The sequence below is a fragment of the Pongo pygmaeus genome, chromosome 13 (assembly GCF_028885625.2).
Source record: "Pongo pygmaeus isolate AG05252 chromosome 13, NHGRI_mPonPyg2-v2.0_pri, whole genome shotgun sequence".
Classification (NCBI taxonomy): domain Eukaryota; kingdom Metazoa; phylum Chordata; class Mammalia; order Primates; family Hominidae; genus Pongo; species Pongo pygmaeus.
Window position 1 is genome coordinate 42,660,689 of NC_072386.2, and position 13,228 is coordinate 42,673,916.

Below are 13,228 nucleotides of genomic sequence, written 5' to 3' on the forward strand. Positions count from 1 at the left end.
GGTCTCGAACTCCTGACTTCAGGTGATCCGCCCACCTCAGCCTCCCAAAGTGCTGAGATTATAAGGGTGACCCCCTGCACCTGGCCTGTGATAATTATATTCTTAAAATATAATATTAAATGAGTAGAGGATTTCCATTTTTTGGCTCATATTCTTAATAGCTCCTGAATCATTTGACAGAAGTATATTATAAATGACAGTTTTGGAAATTATCTTAACTGTGACTAGGTGATTGTGGGGCATTTTCTTTGTTGTTTTTTTGGTATTTCAAATTAATGGTACAGACATTTTTATTCCAGGTGGCAACAATCCATATAACTCCAGTGGATGACCAGCTTCCAAAAGAGGCTCCTGGAGTTTCTCGGCATTTGGTTGTCAAGGAAACTGAGGTGGCCTATATAACTAAGAAACAGCTACATTTTATAGATTCAGAATCATATGACAGGGAGCTGGTCTACACAATAACTACTCCTCCATTTTTCTCCTTCAGCCACAGGTATCTGAAAAGTCACCATTTGGGCTACTAGTTCTAGGATTGCAATGTTGGAAGTGTCAATATATAGCTATATATATATATATAGTACTATGGTTCACTTGCTTCATTGGTCAGGCATGAAATTATACTCAATTAAGCATTTACTTTTTTCTCAAACAACTTCCTATCTCCCTTTGAAAGCTGTATTAGTTGGTAAGTGATCTGCAGCTTGTAGTGTCTTCAGCATTGGTAGGCGTAAAACAGTCTTTAATCCACTTTTTGAAAGACAATGCTTATTTTTCTTTTAGTACAATTTATTGAGATCTTCCTAACATTAGTTTTGCGTGTTACTGCCATGAAATCGTTACATTCTATGATCTCAATCCAGAAAAATGGCATGAATATACGTTACGCTAGTATTGTATGCATGAGAGCAAGAAACCATTTTTAACATGAGTGTGACAATTCCCTTACGTGATGCCAAGCAAAAGATTCTGTACATACCTTTTGCAGTCATGACAAGGATGACATTGATGAAACTGGACTTAATGCTAGAATCTCCCAACATAAAGAGAGAATATAAAGATAGAGCACCCAATTTCTTCTCACAATGAGGTCTTTCAGTTTTTGATTGTGGGCTATTTGATTTCATTTTTCTTACCTAAAAATGAGCTGATGTGCTCCTCTGTATTTCTTTCTAGACACTTGGATGCTGGGAAATTATTTATGGTGGACAGCATACCAAAAGTAGTTAAGAATCCTACGGCCCTGGAGCTGAGGTCATTCACTCAGGTATGAGGATATGCTAAAATGCTGACAAACATGATGCAAGTGTGCCTTTAGAAGGTATGGCATGCCTAGTATTGTGCCTGAGAATGTTGGTCTTTGACATCCACAAAGGCTTGATATCTTTATACTTGCTGATTGTATGTTTCCGTTAAGTGTGTGGCATCTATTTCAAAGTACTTGATCAAGTTGAATATGGTTTCACAATCTTTTCAGTAATTCTACTGAAAACAGACTTTTGTATTGTTTTGCCATCAGCAGGACTCTAGTTTGGGTATCTGGTGTATACGTTTTTATTCCACAAAATTCAGTTTATTCAGTATCTTACTGTATTAGTTTCCAAGGGCTGACAACAATATACCATGAACTGGGTGGTTTAAAATAAACCGCCAGGACATAAAGGACTATGAGCTTTATTTTCTCATAGTCCCGGAGGCTAGAAGTCTTAAATCGAGGTGTTGGCAGGGCCATGCTCCTTCTGAAACCCTATAGAATTCTTCCTTGCTTCCATTAGTTTGGTGCAAAAGTTATTGCAGTTTTTGCCATTGGAGTAAAAATAGAGCTTTTGGTAATCTTCAAAGTGATGATGATGGCATTTACAATGTTCAATATCAATTAACATGATGGTTCTTTTGGACCTCTAAAAGATTTTGATCCTTGGAAATCAACACCCACATATCCATCTCAATTTACTTTGCAGCAAGCTGTGAACTATATGAAAGTGGCCTACATGCCCCCCATGCAAGACATTGGTCCCCATTGCAGAGATGTCCAGTTCACATTTTCTGTCAGTAACCAACATGGCAGCACTTTGCATGGGATCTGCTTTAACATTACAATACTCCCAGTGGACAATCAAGTTCCTGAGGTATGTACAATGTTCTATATAGAGGATGAAAAGGAGGAAAAGAAAGGAGAGACCTGAAGACCTACTGGAAATGGTAACTTTCCTTTAGGCTAGTTTTTTAAACTTATAAAAGAAATTTCCATCTATGGTGTAGTAAAAAAAGAAAAAAAAAAGCAGGGAGAAGGGAGTCTTTTACCTCCCATGGGACTTTCTATGTAAAAGGTGAGATTTTTCAGTTACTAAATTTAACATTATTTTCAAAGCTTTATCAAATTCTTTTTCACTTCCTCTTCTTTCTGCTAAGTTTCACGTGTTGATCAAGGGAAGGGGATAAAATTATGGGTTCTTAGCCACTGGAAGGGCTTATTTACCCTCACTGCAGCCCAACTATGCTGCTCTGTAATCTAAAGAAGCTCTTTAATTTTCCAAAATGAATCAAGATGGACCCTTCTGTCGTACTTTGCCCCACTTCCCTATGTTTGTGTAAGCCTTAAAGGACTTGGGTCTTTCATTAAACCGAGCTACAAAGGCATTGCTACCTTGTGCATTTTTTCTGGGAAACGGGGATTTGCATTGAGAGTTTGTCCCATACCTACCCGGTTCCCCTGCCCACCTTCAGAATGCTAGGCTTAATTAGTATGGTCATTATTATTCTTATTATTTCCCTTAAAAGCAGGAAGACAAAATAGCATTACCCATTCATTATGAACCAGAAGGGACCAGAGCCTACGCATGCCTCACCCTTAAGGAAAGAGGTCACCTTCCCGGGTGCCTACTTGGACTATAGCCTGCACTGGCATTCTCTTTCCTGACTCCTCGTCATCTCTACACCTGCCCAAGGTTGTGGGGCAGAGGTCTTACCCTGAGGGCCTGAAAGGGCTGCCCAACCTACAGAAGTTTTGATGGGTGTCTTAGTCTGCTCTCATGCTGCTAATAAAGACATACCCGAGACTGGGTAATTTACAAAGGAAAGGGGTTTAATGAATTCACAGTTTCACGTGGCTAGGGAAGCCTCACAACCATGGCAGAAGGGGGATGAGGAGCAAAGTCACGTCTTACATGGTGGCAGGCAAGAGAACTTGTGCAGGGAACTCTCATTTATAAAACCATCAGATCTTGTGAGATGTATTCACTACCATGAGAATACTATGGGGGAAACTGCCCCCATGATTCAGTTATCTCCACCTGGCCCCATCCTTGACACATGGGGATTATTATAATTCAAGGTGAGATTTGGGTGGGGACACGGCCAAACCACATCAATAGGTCAAAACAATATATGAAAATAATGAATTGCCAACATTTAAAGATCAGAAGATTTTCCATCAAGGCTGATTCCTAGCTTCCCTTGAAACTCTGGCAGCTCTAATAAAATTTAACCCACACACCCCACAGCAGCCATTGCATAGGGCGTGCTCTCCAGACCATCTAAGCCCCCACTCAACTCACCACACTTATTTCTATCACTGGCCTGACCTCCCACACCTATGGACTTGCCACCTTTGGTAGAAAACCTGCCAAAGGGCTCACACGGAGGATTTTAAACTAACTCCATTCTTTGACACATTTCCTATCAGGGACCAGATCATATTCCTGGTGGTGAAATAGTTTAGAATGCCTATGGAGTTAACTTGATTAGATTTTATTCAGACCATTCTTTTCTATGTATGAGATACAGGCCATGAAATAGCCTAGCACTAAAGAAGCCAAAGCTTTCTCTAAAACAATCATGGAGAAGTGCTCCTTTATGCAAAGTAATTCAAGCCTCTTGCTGGAGAATGATGATTTGAGAAGGAAACTAAAAAGTGTAAAGGAAAAAGTTAATTTCACTGAATAGTTTTGAGGAGTTGAGGAAAGAATGGCAGGGTAGCTTCCCTTTTTTTTTAAATTTTTACTTTTTACAGTATATGGGGCAAATGAAATAGTCCCTCAAAAAACTGAGGATATTAGAAACAAAATTAAATTAGCAGCTTCAGTGAGACCCACCACAGGAGTTGATCCCTGATGTAGAATTCCTGCAGAGAGCTGGCTGAGTGATAACCACGGGAGGATGTTGACACCATGCTAACCTGAGTCCCAGAAACCTGAGCACTGGATTTGGGCAAGAACTAAAAAGCTAATGACTAATGAGTCCGGGAAAATTAGCCTTATGCTTTTATCTTTTTGAGAGTTGCCCTAAAATATATATTTAAAAAATCATCTATCGTAGCAAAGTATATTCCTTGAAACATTGGAAACTGAAGATTCCATATTGGGATACTAATTCAATACAGCTCAGAAAAGTGAGGTTGGCAAGCATGGACCTTTGTTCAAAGACAACACTCCTCTCTGAGTAAGAGCTCCCTCTCTTTCTCCTACAAACAGTGAAAATACAGGTTTACCAAAGTGAAAGTGAGACACTTGGGAGAGATCAGGGTGCGGGTAGTTGTAGGGAGAGAAGTCTATGTTTTTGCGCTGGTAGTTGATTAAAGAATAGAAGGCAGTGGTTTCAGAATTGTAGGTCTCATAATTTCCATGATGCAAGGGGCTGCCCTTGTGGCACCATGAATGCCCCAGGTGGCTGTGGCCTGGAGTTGCTACCAGCACTGTGCCAAGGTGTGCAGAAGGACACAGCAGGCTCTTGAGCAGAGGCTGCAGCTTCACTTGCTTCCTTCCCTTTCCTCTGCCAATTTGTTGTCATCCTCCTTTACCAGCTCTTTCTTCAGGGAACATCCTCCCTGCTGGGACCAGCAGCTGCTCTGAGAAGAGTAGGTGCTTCCTAGGAGAACTGCTGCATCCTCCCATGGGCAGGGCACCTTACTAGACCACCTGGGAGGGGTCCTCAGAGCCCGTGATTTGGTACCCCACTGTATCTGCTTGCTTTCACTTCTGCGTAGCAATACAAGCATGGGGGTAATGATAGGTTAAACAAAGTTAGCAGGTTTTCTTCCTGCAGGAGCTCAGAGCCTTGGATATGCTTATGTCCCTTATAAACCTCCATGGTGAGGATATTTTATGTAACTTTTTTCTAGACTTATTTGGCCATAGAACACTTATTGCTCCCTCCCAATGGGGTGATAAAATATCCCAAGCCATTCAACTTGCTTTTTACTTACAAATGAATTATTAGTTGAGCAGTGAGTTTTTCTATTATAGCAAATTATCTTTGTGGCTTTAATATTTAAGTCTAATGTTTGAATAAATCTATTTCCTCTGGAATCTTCAATTTTGCCACACTACTTCCATTTCTAAAATATTCACTATGACTGAAGTTCTAAAGCTCCAATCCATTTCCCAAGCCTTTAAGAATTTTTAGGATGAAAAGTAGATGAAACCTTTCTTTCAGGGGAATTTGACATAGATTTTGTGTATTTTTTAGACTAAGCTGTATGTGTATTGAACAGTGATGGGAATGGACCTGAGGATGAACATTATTTCCTCAGTTTAGCAGCACAGATAGTAATGATTGCCAATTCTACTGTACAGGCTATGCGATAAATGAAAAGTAGATACTTTCAATCTTAGAGATCTGCCTTGTTTCCTTGTAACACATTAATGCTTAGAATTAGACATAGTAAAAAAATATTTTTCAGTCAAAATGTCTAGCTATGAACTTATCCTCTTACCACATTCTTGAAAAATTAGTTGGCATGTGAAGATAATACTGGAAGTTTTACAGTGATGTAATGAACTCTGTCTTCAGGGATCATGGAAAAAGGCTTTGAATGTTTCCTTCCTTTCTTCTTTCTAGGTGTTCACCAACCCTCTGAAAGTGACTGAGGGAGGTCAAAGTGTCATCAGCACAGAGCACATTCTGATTTCTGATGCAGATACCAAGCTGGACAATATTGACCTCTCCCTGCGGGGACTGCCTCTGCATGGAAGGGTGGAGCTGAATGGATTTCCTCTAAATTCAGGGGGCACATTTTCTTGGGGCGATCTCCATACCTTAAAAGTTAGGTTAGAATATTTCATGGCTTTTTTGTTTACATGCTTTAGTTTCTTATCTAGATCAGTTGTGAGGCAGAGTAAGAGAAAGAAGTTTGTCCAATTTCTTCAAGGATACCAACATGCCACTTAACACACTCAATGGGTCAGTTGAAAATTACAAATGATCAATTTTTTCCTTTCCCTTCAAACATTTTATTTCCATCTGGCTTGCTATAACAGTGGAAATAAGTCTATGGATATCTGAACAATAAAAATTTAATTGCCAGGAATATTAAATTGACGATAACTGCACATATCACAAGAGGTAATAGTCAAACTAGATAAAGAGAGACTGAAATAATCTGTGAGGCTAATGCACATAATTGAACTTGTCTTCTGGAGAAACAAATTTCATAACCCGGAAACTCTGGGATAGAACTCTGTTGATCAATGTCCTTAATGTAACCTTATTCCATTCTCCTAGGGCAGGGATCTGCAGGCAAACAAGCAGGATGAGCTGAGTAGGTAGGGTGTAAACTAATACTTGAGTTTCCAACAGGGATGGCACAATCCCTGGCCTCATGGTCCTAGAGAAGCTGCCTTACCTTAAGGTCTTTCATTTCCTCTACCTAATGCAGTTCTGTAAGAAACTTTCCTACAAAATCTAGTGAAACAACTTCTCTGGAAAACAATACAAGCTATTCAAAAGCAATGGTCGGGTAGACCCACACACTCACTTCTCACTTGTTAATTCAAGCTATAAATGGGAGCGTTAGCCCTTTAGATAAAGTATGATAGGAGATATTATACATCAAATGCTTAGCTCTGCACTTGACTAGAAAGTTGACCAGAAACTAAGGTTTGTACACAAGAAGACGAGTTTAATCCTGACAGTTTAGTTCCACCATTGATTTAAAGTCCACTATATGTTGATTTTTCACTCGCACTCCTATCCCTGTTAAAATTTTTTTTTTTTGCAATTTCAGCTCTCAGCTATCTGTTAGATAGAGAGCCCTGTTTAAATAATTCTTGCTAGGGAGTGAATGATGGATAGGAAAAACAGTACCAATATTTGCTAGAACTATCTATTCAAGCATACTGTCAGAGGTTTACAATTATGGTTTTTTAAAATTTAATCTTCATAGTAATCAAGTCTGACAAGGTAGCCATTCTCATATTTTAATTGAAGAACTAAGCGCAAAGAGGTTGAGGAATTTGCCCAAGTTCATTCAGCTAGTATATGGAGGGGTCAGATTTTGAAACAATATCTGCTTGACTCCAGTCATCCTTTGGATGTGTATTCTTAGGGCCATTTGATCCTTTTAGGGATTTTAGCATAGTAAAATAGAATTAGTAAAAAAGAATTATCACTCACCAATATAGTTTTGATGAAAATTGCAGGGAGCATGGCAAAATAAAGCATAGCAGGTAGTGCATGAGAGGATCATGGAGGGTGGGGAGGATGTGGGACTTCCCCACCATAGGAAGGGAATCCCCAACCTCAGTTCCTACCCTGCCTATGGGTGAAACTAGTCCTCAGTAAAATATCTTTCAGCTCTGACTTTTTCCCCATAGTTAAAGATTATACATGTACAATATATTATATTATTTTTTAACACAACTTTTATTTTCCATTCCTAGGACTCATTGGTATGTTTAAAATTTGGCTCAATTCACTCAGCAGCTCCTTAGAACTTTCCAAGCAACACTGCAATGGGCTGGAGAGTATGTGGAGAGCCTAGAATTAGACAATGCCTTCAAGAAATGTGGCTGAGAATTAGTGGAAGATAGGGCCAAGGCTAGACAAAGGAAAGGTATTTTTTAAGTCTAAGAGATTTAATAATTTATAGAGATTGAGAGGAAGATAGCTAGTCAATGGAAGAGGAAAAATGACAGGAAAGAGGCAATACATAATTCATTGATCAAGGTTTTACAGAAAAGCTGAATAGATCCAGAGCACAGGCAGAAGGATTAGCCTTAGAAGTAGAAAAGGGGAGAAAAAAATCAAATCCACAGTGTCCCACTTTTCCTCATCTACTGCTCAGTCTGGGGGTTCTCCTGGCTCTAGTCAGTGTATTCTGCAAGTGGACAGACCTATTCCAAACGGTTCCTGTTGTCACAGTGGCATTTGAAGGGCTGCTTTTTAATTTGAGGACAAGTTAGGAATGCATATAACACAATTTTCCAGGGTGGAGCAATTTTACATTCAAGGATGTATGAGTAGTTAAATATGTGACGTCAAGATTATGCTGGGTTTTTGTTGTTGTTGTTGCTATTTATTTTAGTGAACACATGGCTGGCCAAAGCCTTGGAAGAGCTCGTGTATCATGCATCTCAATTTACTCTCACACTGTTCCTAAGAGATTAGTGACAAATATTATTCCCACAGGTATCAACATGATGGATCTGAAGTTCTTCAGGATGACATACTCTTGGAGGTCACCGATGGCACAAGTTCAGCAGAATTTGTTCTACATGTTGAGGTGGGTAGAAAGTTTCCTCCCTGTGTTATTGTCTTTGTCTGTTTTGTGCTGCCATAACACAATACTACAGACTGGGTAATTTATAATGAACAGAAATTTATTTGGCTCATGACTCTGGAGGCTGGGAAGTCTAAGATTGGGTAGCTGCATCCAGTGAGGGCCTTCTTGCTGCATCACTCTATGATGGAAGGGCAAAAAAGAGCAAGAGGGAGCCAGACACTGAACTATGAGCCTTTTATGATCAGCATTAATCCATTCATGAGGGTGGAGCCCTCATGACCTATAAACCTCTCAGCTCCTAACACTGTTGCAAGTTTTCAGTGCATGCTTTTTTGGGGACACATTAAAATCATAGCAGTCATATAGACATAGAGCATGTTGTTGGAAAACTCTCAGGTCCTGACAGAACTTGAAACCTACAGCCTCCAAAGTGAGAGGATACCTGCTTCGATCCTTGTATGTCTCAGGCCTGCCAATAGAAACCAAAGTTATAATGATGAAGTAGTAGTACTATACTATTGTCTCTCTCTAATCTATTTAGGGGTAGAATTACTCTGACTCCAAACATAGATATTTACTTTAAAAAGTAATTTATTCTATGTATAAATTATTTCTAATATCTTTGAACTATAAAACTCAGAAATATTTATTTAGTAGTGGGGCAGGTTAGGCTAGTATCACTGGGGTTTTCCTGTTTACTGATAAAGCCATGTATATGTGTGTGTGGTGCCTCTTTGTGAGTTCCTGTACCATATAAGCCTAGCATGAGGATTTGATCATATTTCCCCCTCTTGACAAATGAAGAAAAATCTGCACATAAAATTCGAGTGCAGACCTGGCAAGTTGGCTCACACCTGTAATCCCAGCACTTTGGGATGCCAAGGCAGGTTGATCACTTGAGGTCAGGAGTTCAAGACCACCCTGCCCAAAATGGCGAAAACCTGTCTCTATTAAAAATACAAAAATTATCTGGGCATAGTGGCTCGCGCCTGTAGTCCCAGCTACTTGAGGGGCTGAGGTGGGAGGATCGCTTGAATCTGGGAGGCAGAGGTTGCAGTGAGCTGAGATCGCGCCACTGCACTCCAGCCTGGGCAACAGAGCGAGACTCTGACTCAAAAAAAAAAAACAAATTTTGAGTGCATGCCCAAGGGACTTACAGGAAGCCCCTGAATTTCTTTGTTGAGTGGCGTGCAAGTCCAAGAGCATAACTCAGAGGGTTTGCAGGTATTTATAGTTGGTGACAAAAGAAGGTCTGAAGAAAAATATACCATGTTCCCTGAAGAGCCACTAATTATTTTCATTGTACTAGATTATTTTTCTTTCTGTTGGAATTTTTCAGATCTTTGTGATATGAACTCATTACTGTATTGGTAATGTCTTTGTAAGATATTTTAGTGACTAATAAAGAATGTTCACATCCATGATTTTAAGAAGCAGTGAAGGAGTTATCCCCGTTTTATAGCTAAGGATATTTAGGTACAAGAAGGTTCAATGACTTGCCCAAAATCATTGACTAGACAGTGTAGGCTTGGGCTGGCATCTCCATTCTTTGTTACCTAGGTCAGTGTTCTTTCCTCCTCACCCTGCCGCGCTTCTACATCACTAGGTGATTATAATGATCATATGGCCAGCAGTTCCTGTGCACCTCTCTATGCCAGAAACAAGGCAATCTCTTCCTTTCATTTTCCCACTTAGTCCTCATAATGGCCTTTGGGGTCTGAATAAAGAGCAGTATGTTATTGCAGCATCAAAAAGGACAGTTTTCTTTGTTGGCAGACTTAGAGAGACAAAGCTTTCTGAATTCCTTTTTTTGTCTGAAAAGCAAATTTGTGGGGAAAAAACCCCAACCCTATCTTCCATCCATGACAATAGGCAGTGCATTTTGGGAAAACAATCTGTTTATTGTTTCTTTTTAAACACAAGAGGATGGTCTTTAAAAGCCAAACAGAGGCACAGCCAATTTTTGGACAAGTGTTTGTGATTTTTTTTTACCCAGAAGGAATATTCTTAATTCTATTGCCTTTGGATTTTATTATTCATTTGAAAGCTGAGACTCTTTTGTGAACTGCTGCAAGATGGTCATCACTGAATTCGTTGGTGATATTCCTCAGAGTTAAGAACAATGCTGGAGAAGGTCTTAAATGAATTCACTCAGGGGACTTGAACAAAGATGCTTTTTTCTTAATTAGCCAATAGAAAAGTAGAGAATATTATAGGCTTTAAAAATCTTTAATTAAATAACTAGCCTCGAGCTTTCATTACCTATTCCTCTATCCATTAAATTTCATGTATATTTGTTTTAGAGTTTTAGCCTGTTTAAATAACAAGGTAGTCAGGTCATATATGAATAGTTGCATTCGCTCATTCTTTTATTCAGCAAATATTTAATAAGTGCCTTCTTTGCCAAGCCTTAGGCCAGATATTTAGAATATGATGATGAACAAGACAAACAAAGTCACTGTTCTTCTAGAGGTCACAGGCCAGGGATGAAGACAGGCGTTAAACAGATTATCACCAAGATAATTAATTGATTAAAATTTAGATAGTTCTATACGTAAATAGGATGCTAAAAGAGAGTAAATAATAGAAGCCCCTAAATTAGCTGAATAGTTAAGGAAGGATTTCCTGAGGAATCCCCATGTAACCTGAAGGAGGAGTTAACCAAGCAAAGAGTTGGGGACAGAATTCCCGGGGGGAAGAGAGATGGGCAGTGGGGAGAGAGATGATGCAGAGACCCTGTGATGGTGGGGAATGTGTGTTGGGATAAAACTGGAGTGGAGTGGCAAAGGCACCCCATAGCATGGGATAAGGCCAGAGAAATCCTAGCAGAATCAATGGGAAGCCACTGAAGGTCTCCGAAAGGCAGTGACTTAAAGTCCACACGTTAAAAAGATCACTTTGGCTGGGCCTTAGGGAAGAAGGTGTAGGGTTGAGAGGATTCACAGGGCAGACATGGCAGCCTTGCAGCACACACCAGGTTGGGGCTGTGAACTCAGAGGGGGTTGTCCTCACTCCCTTTTAGAAGATATGCTTTTCCAGATTTCTACACGATCTTTTTAAATTTAGAGTGCCAGCGTGATCCCATGTTGCTTTTCTTTCCTTTTTACTTGGAGTTTTATTTTCGTGAAAGTGAGAGAAAAACATTTTGTCGAGATGAAACCTGGCATTGATTGAATAGTTACGGAGTTTCATATTTAACTCAAACTGTTTGAAATGCAGCTGCTGCTTATTATAAGTCCAGAGAAACTTCCTGGGTGGCAGGAAGTTGAGGGTGGAGGAAAGCTTTGTAATCACCAAGTAATTTGAAACAAAAATAACTGATGCAGTAAATGAAAGTGCCTTGGACCACAAGGACCAGAATTCTTCTGGAATATGTGTGAATTTAATGAAAGAGGATAGGGGCTTTGGTGAAGAATGCCTTATATTACATTTATATTTTTTCTGTCTAGAAACAAATGAGAGTTTTGAGTCCTGAACCATAACCATATTCTCCCATTCCTACCTAAAATGTCTGTCACATGGGGCATTCCTTGCAAGATAGTTTACATGGGAAAAGTTAAAAGACACAGATTACTTGGCCAAATTCCACGGCTATTGTTTCATGTGTCTGTAAGATGAAAATGCCTTTCATTCTGACTATGAGCAATGGATTACTTGTCAAAGAATTTGTCATTTCTTTCTTTCTCTGAAAACATGCATTTTTTCCACTGCCTAGGTATTCCCTGTCAACGATGAGCCACCAGTCTTAAAGGCTGACCTCATGCCTGTCATGAACTGCTCAGAGGGAGGAGAGGTGGTCATCACCTCTGAATACATTTTTGCTACTGATGTGGACAGCGATAACTTGAAGTTGATGTTTGTGATTGCTCGCGAACCTCAGCATGGGGTGGTGAGGAGAGCTGGAGTCACAGTGGATCAGTTCTCTCAGAGAGATGTTATCTCAGAGGCCGTGACATACAAACACACAGGTAAGCAGCAGCATGGTGACCAGTGAGGGAATGCAAGCAACATGAGAGTCTCCACTCCTCAGTGTGGGCTCCCATAATCAAACAGTCATAATGGTTACTTCCATTAAAAACAAGAAGCAGCTGCAGCCTGGCCTCCGTTTTTCCAGCATGATCACCATATATGGAAGTATTTCTGATTGTGTTATTATAACGAATTTCAAACAGCAGAGAAAGGGCAGATATTACTTGCTGCTTTGTTCCTGACACTACCACACAGACCTTCCATTCACCCTATGATTCTCCTTAGCCTTTTTGGTCAGTTTGACCATCATAGTTGGTGGGTCCATATATCATGACAGAAATGCCTGAAGCAAGCTCCTAAGGTAATTATATTATTAATTTTCAAAGCTTACTGATCACCAACTAGCTCCTAAGAAGCAATTGGTCTGCTTTTTGAGTTCCTGAAAAGTAACGATAATGTCTTACCCAGTATATGACTTGCCCACAGCAAATGACAGCGTGAACACAGGTTAGATGTACAGAAAATGTTCGTTTATTAGCACTGCAGTTACATTTCTGGCATTGCTTTATGTTGTCACCCAGGTGGCATTTGTTCCACTAAAAAATATTAATTCAATATCTGATATCTGTAAGTTATAGCACTAAGCACTTTGGGGTACACAGGAATATGACCTAGACCCTGCTATGAAAGACTTTGAACTTAAATGGGTAGATAAAACCCATTTGCATGCAAAGATGACAGTGTGACTGACACTGACAC

General features: G+C 39.8%; 1 protein-coding gene across 8 annotated transcripts in view; it reads left to right on the forward strand.

Annotated features, from left to right (window-relative positions):
- The window catches only part of FREM1 (FRAS1 related extracellular matrix 1), a 256,761-nt gene that overhangs the window by 167,345 nt on the left and 76,188 nt on the right, over positions 1-13,228 (forward strand). For all 8 annotated transcript variants that reach the window (XM_063649502.1, XM_063649503.1, XM_063649501.1 and 5 more), the window contains 6 exons: positions 300-496; positions 1,177-1,267; positions 1,962-2,129; positions 5,839-6,047; positions 8,407-8,500; positions 12,216-12,468. In XM_063649502.1, coding sequence (XP_063505572.1) covers positions 300-496; positions 1,177-1,267; positions 1,962-2,129; positions 5,839-6,047; positions 8,407-8,500; positions 12,216-12,468 — 1,012 coding nt within the window. The remainder of the gene's footprint in view (positions 1-299; positions 497-1,176; positions 1,268-1,961; positions 2,130-5,838; positions 6,048-8,406; positions 8,501-12,215; positions 12,469-13,228) is intronic.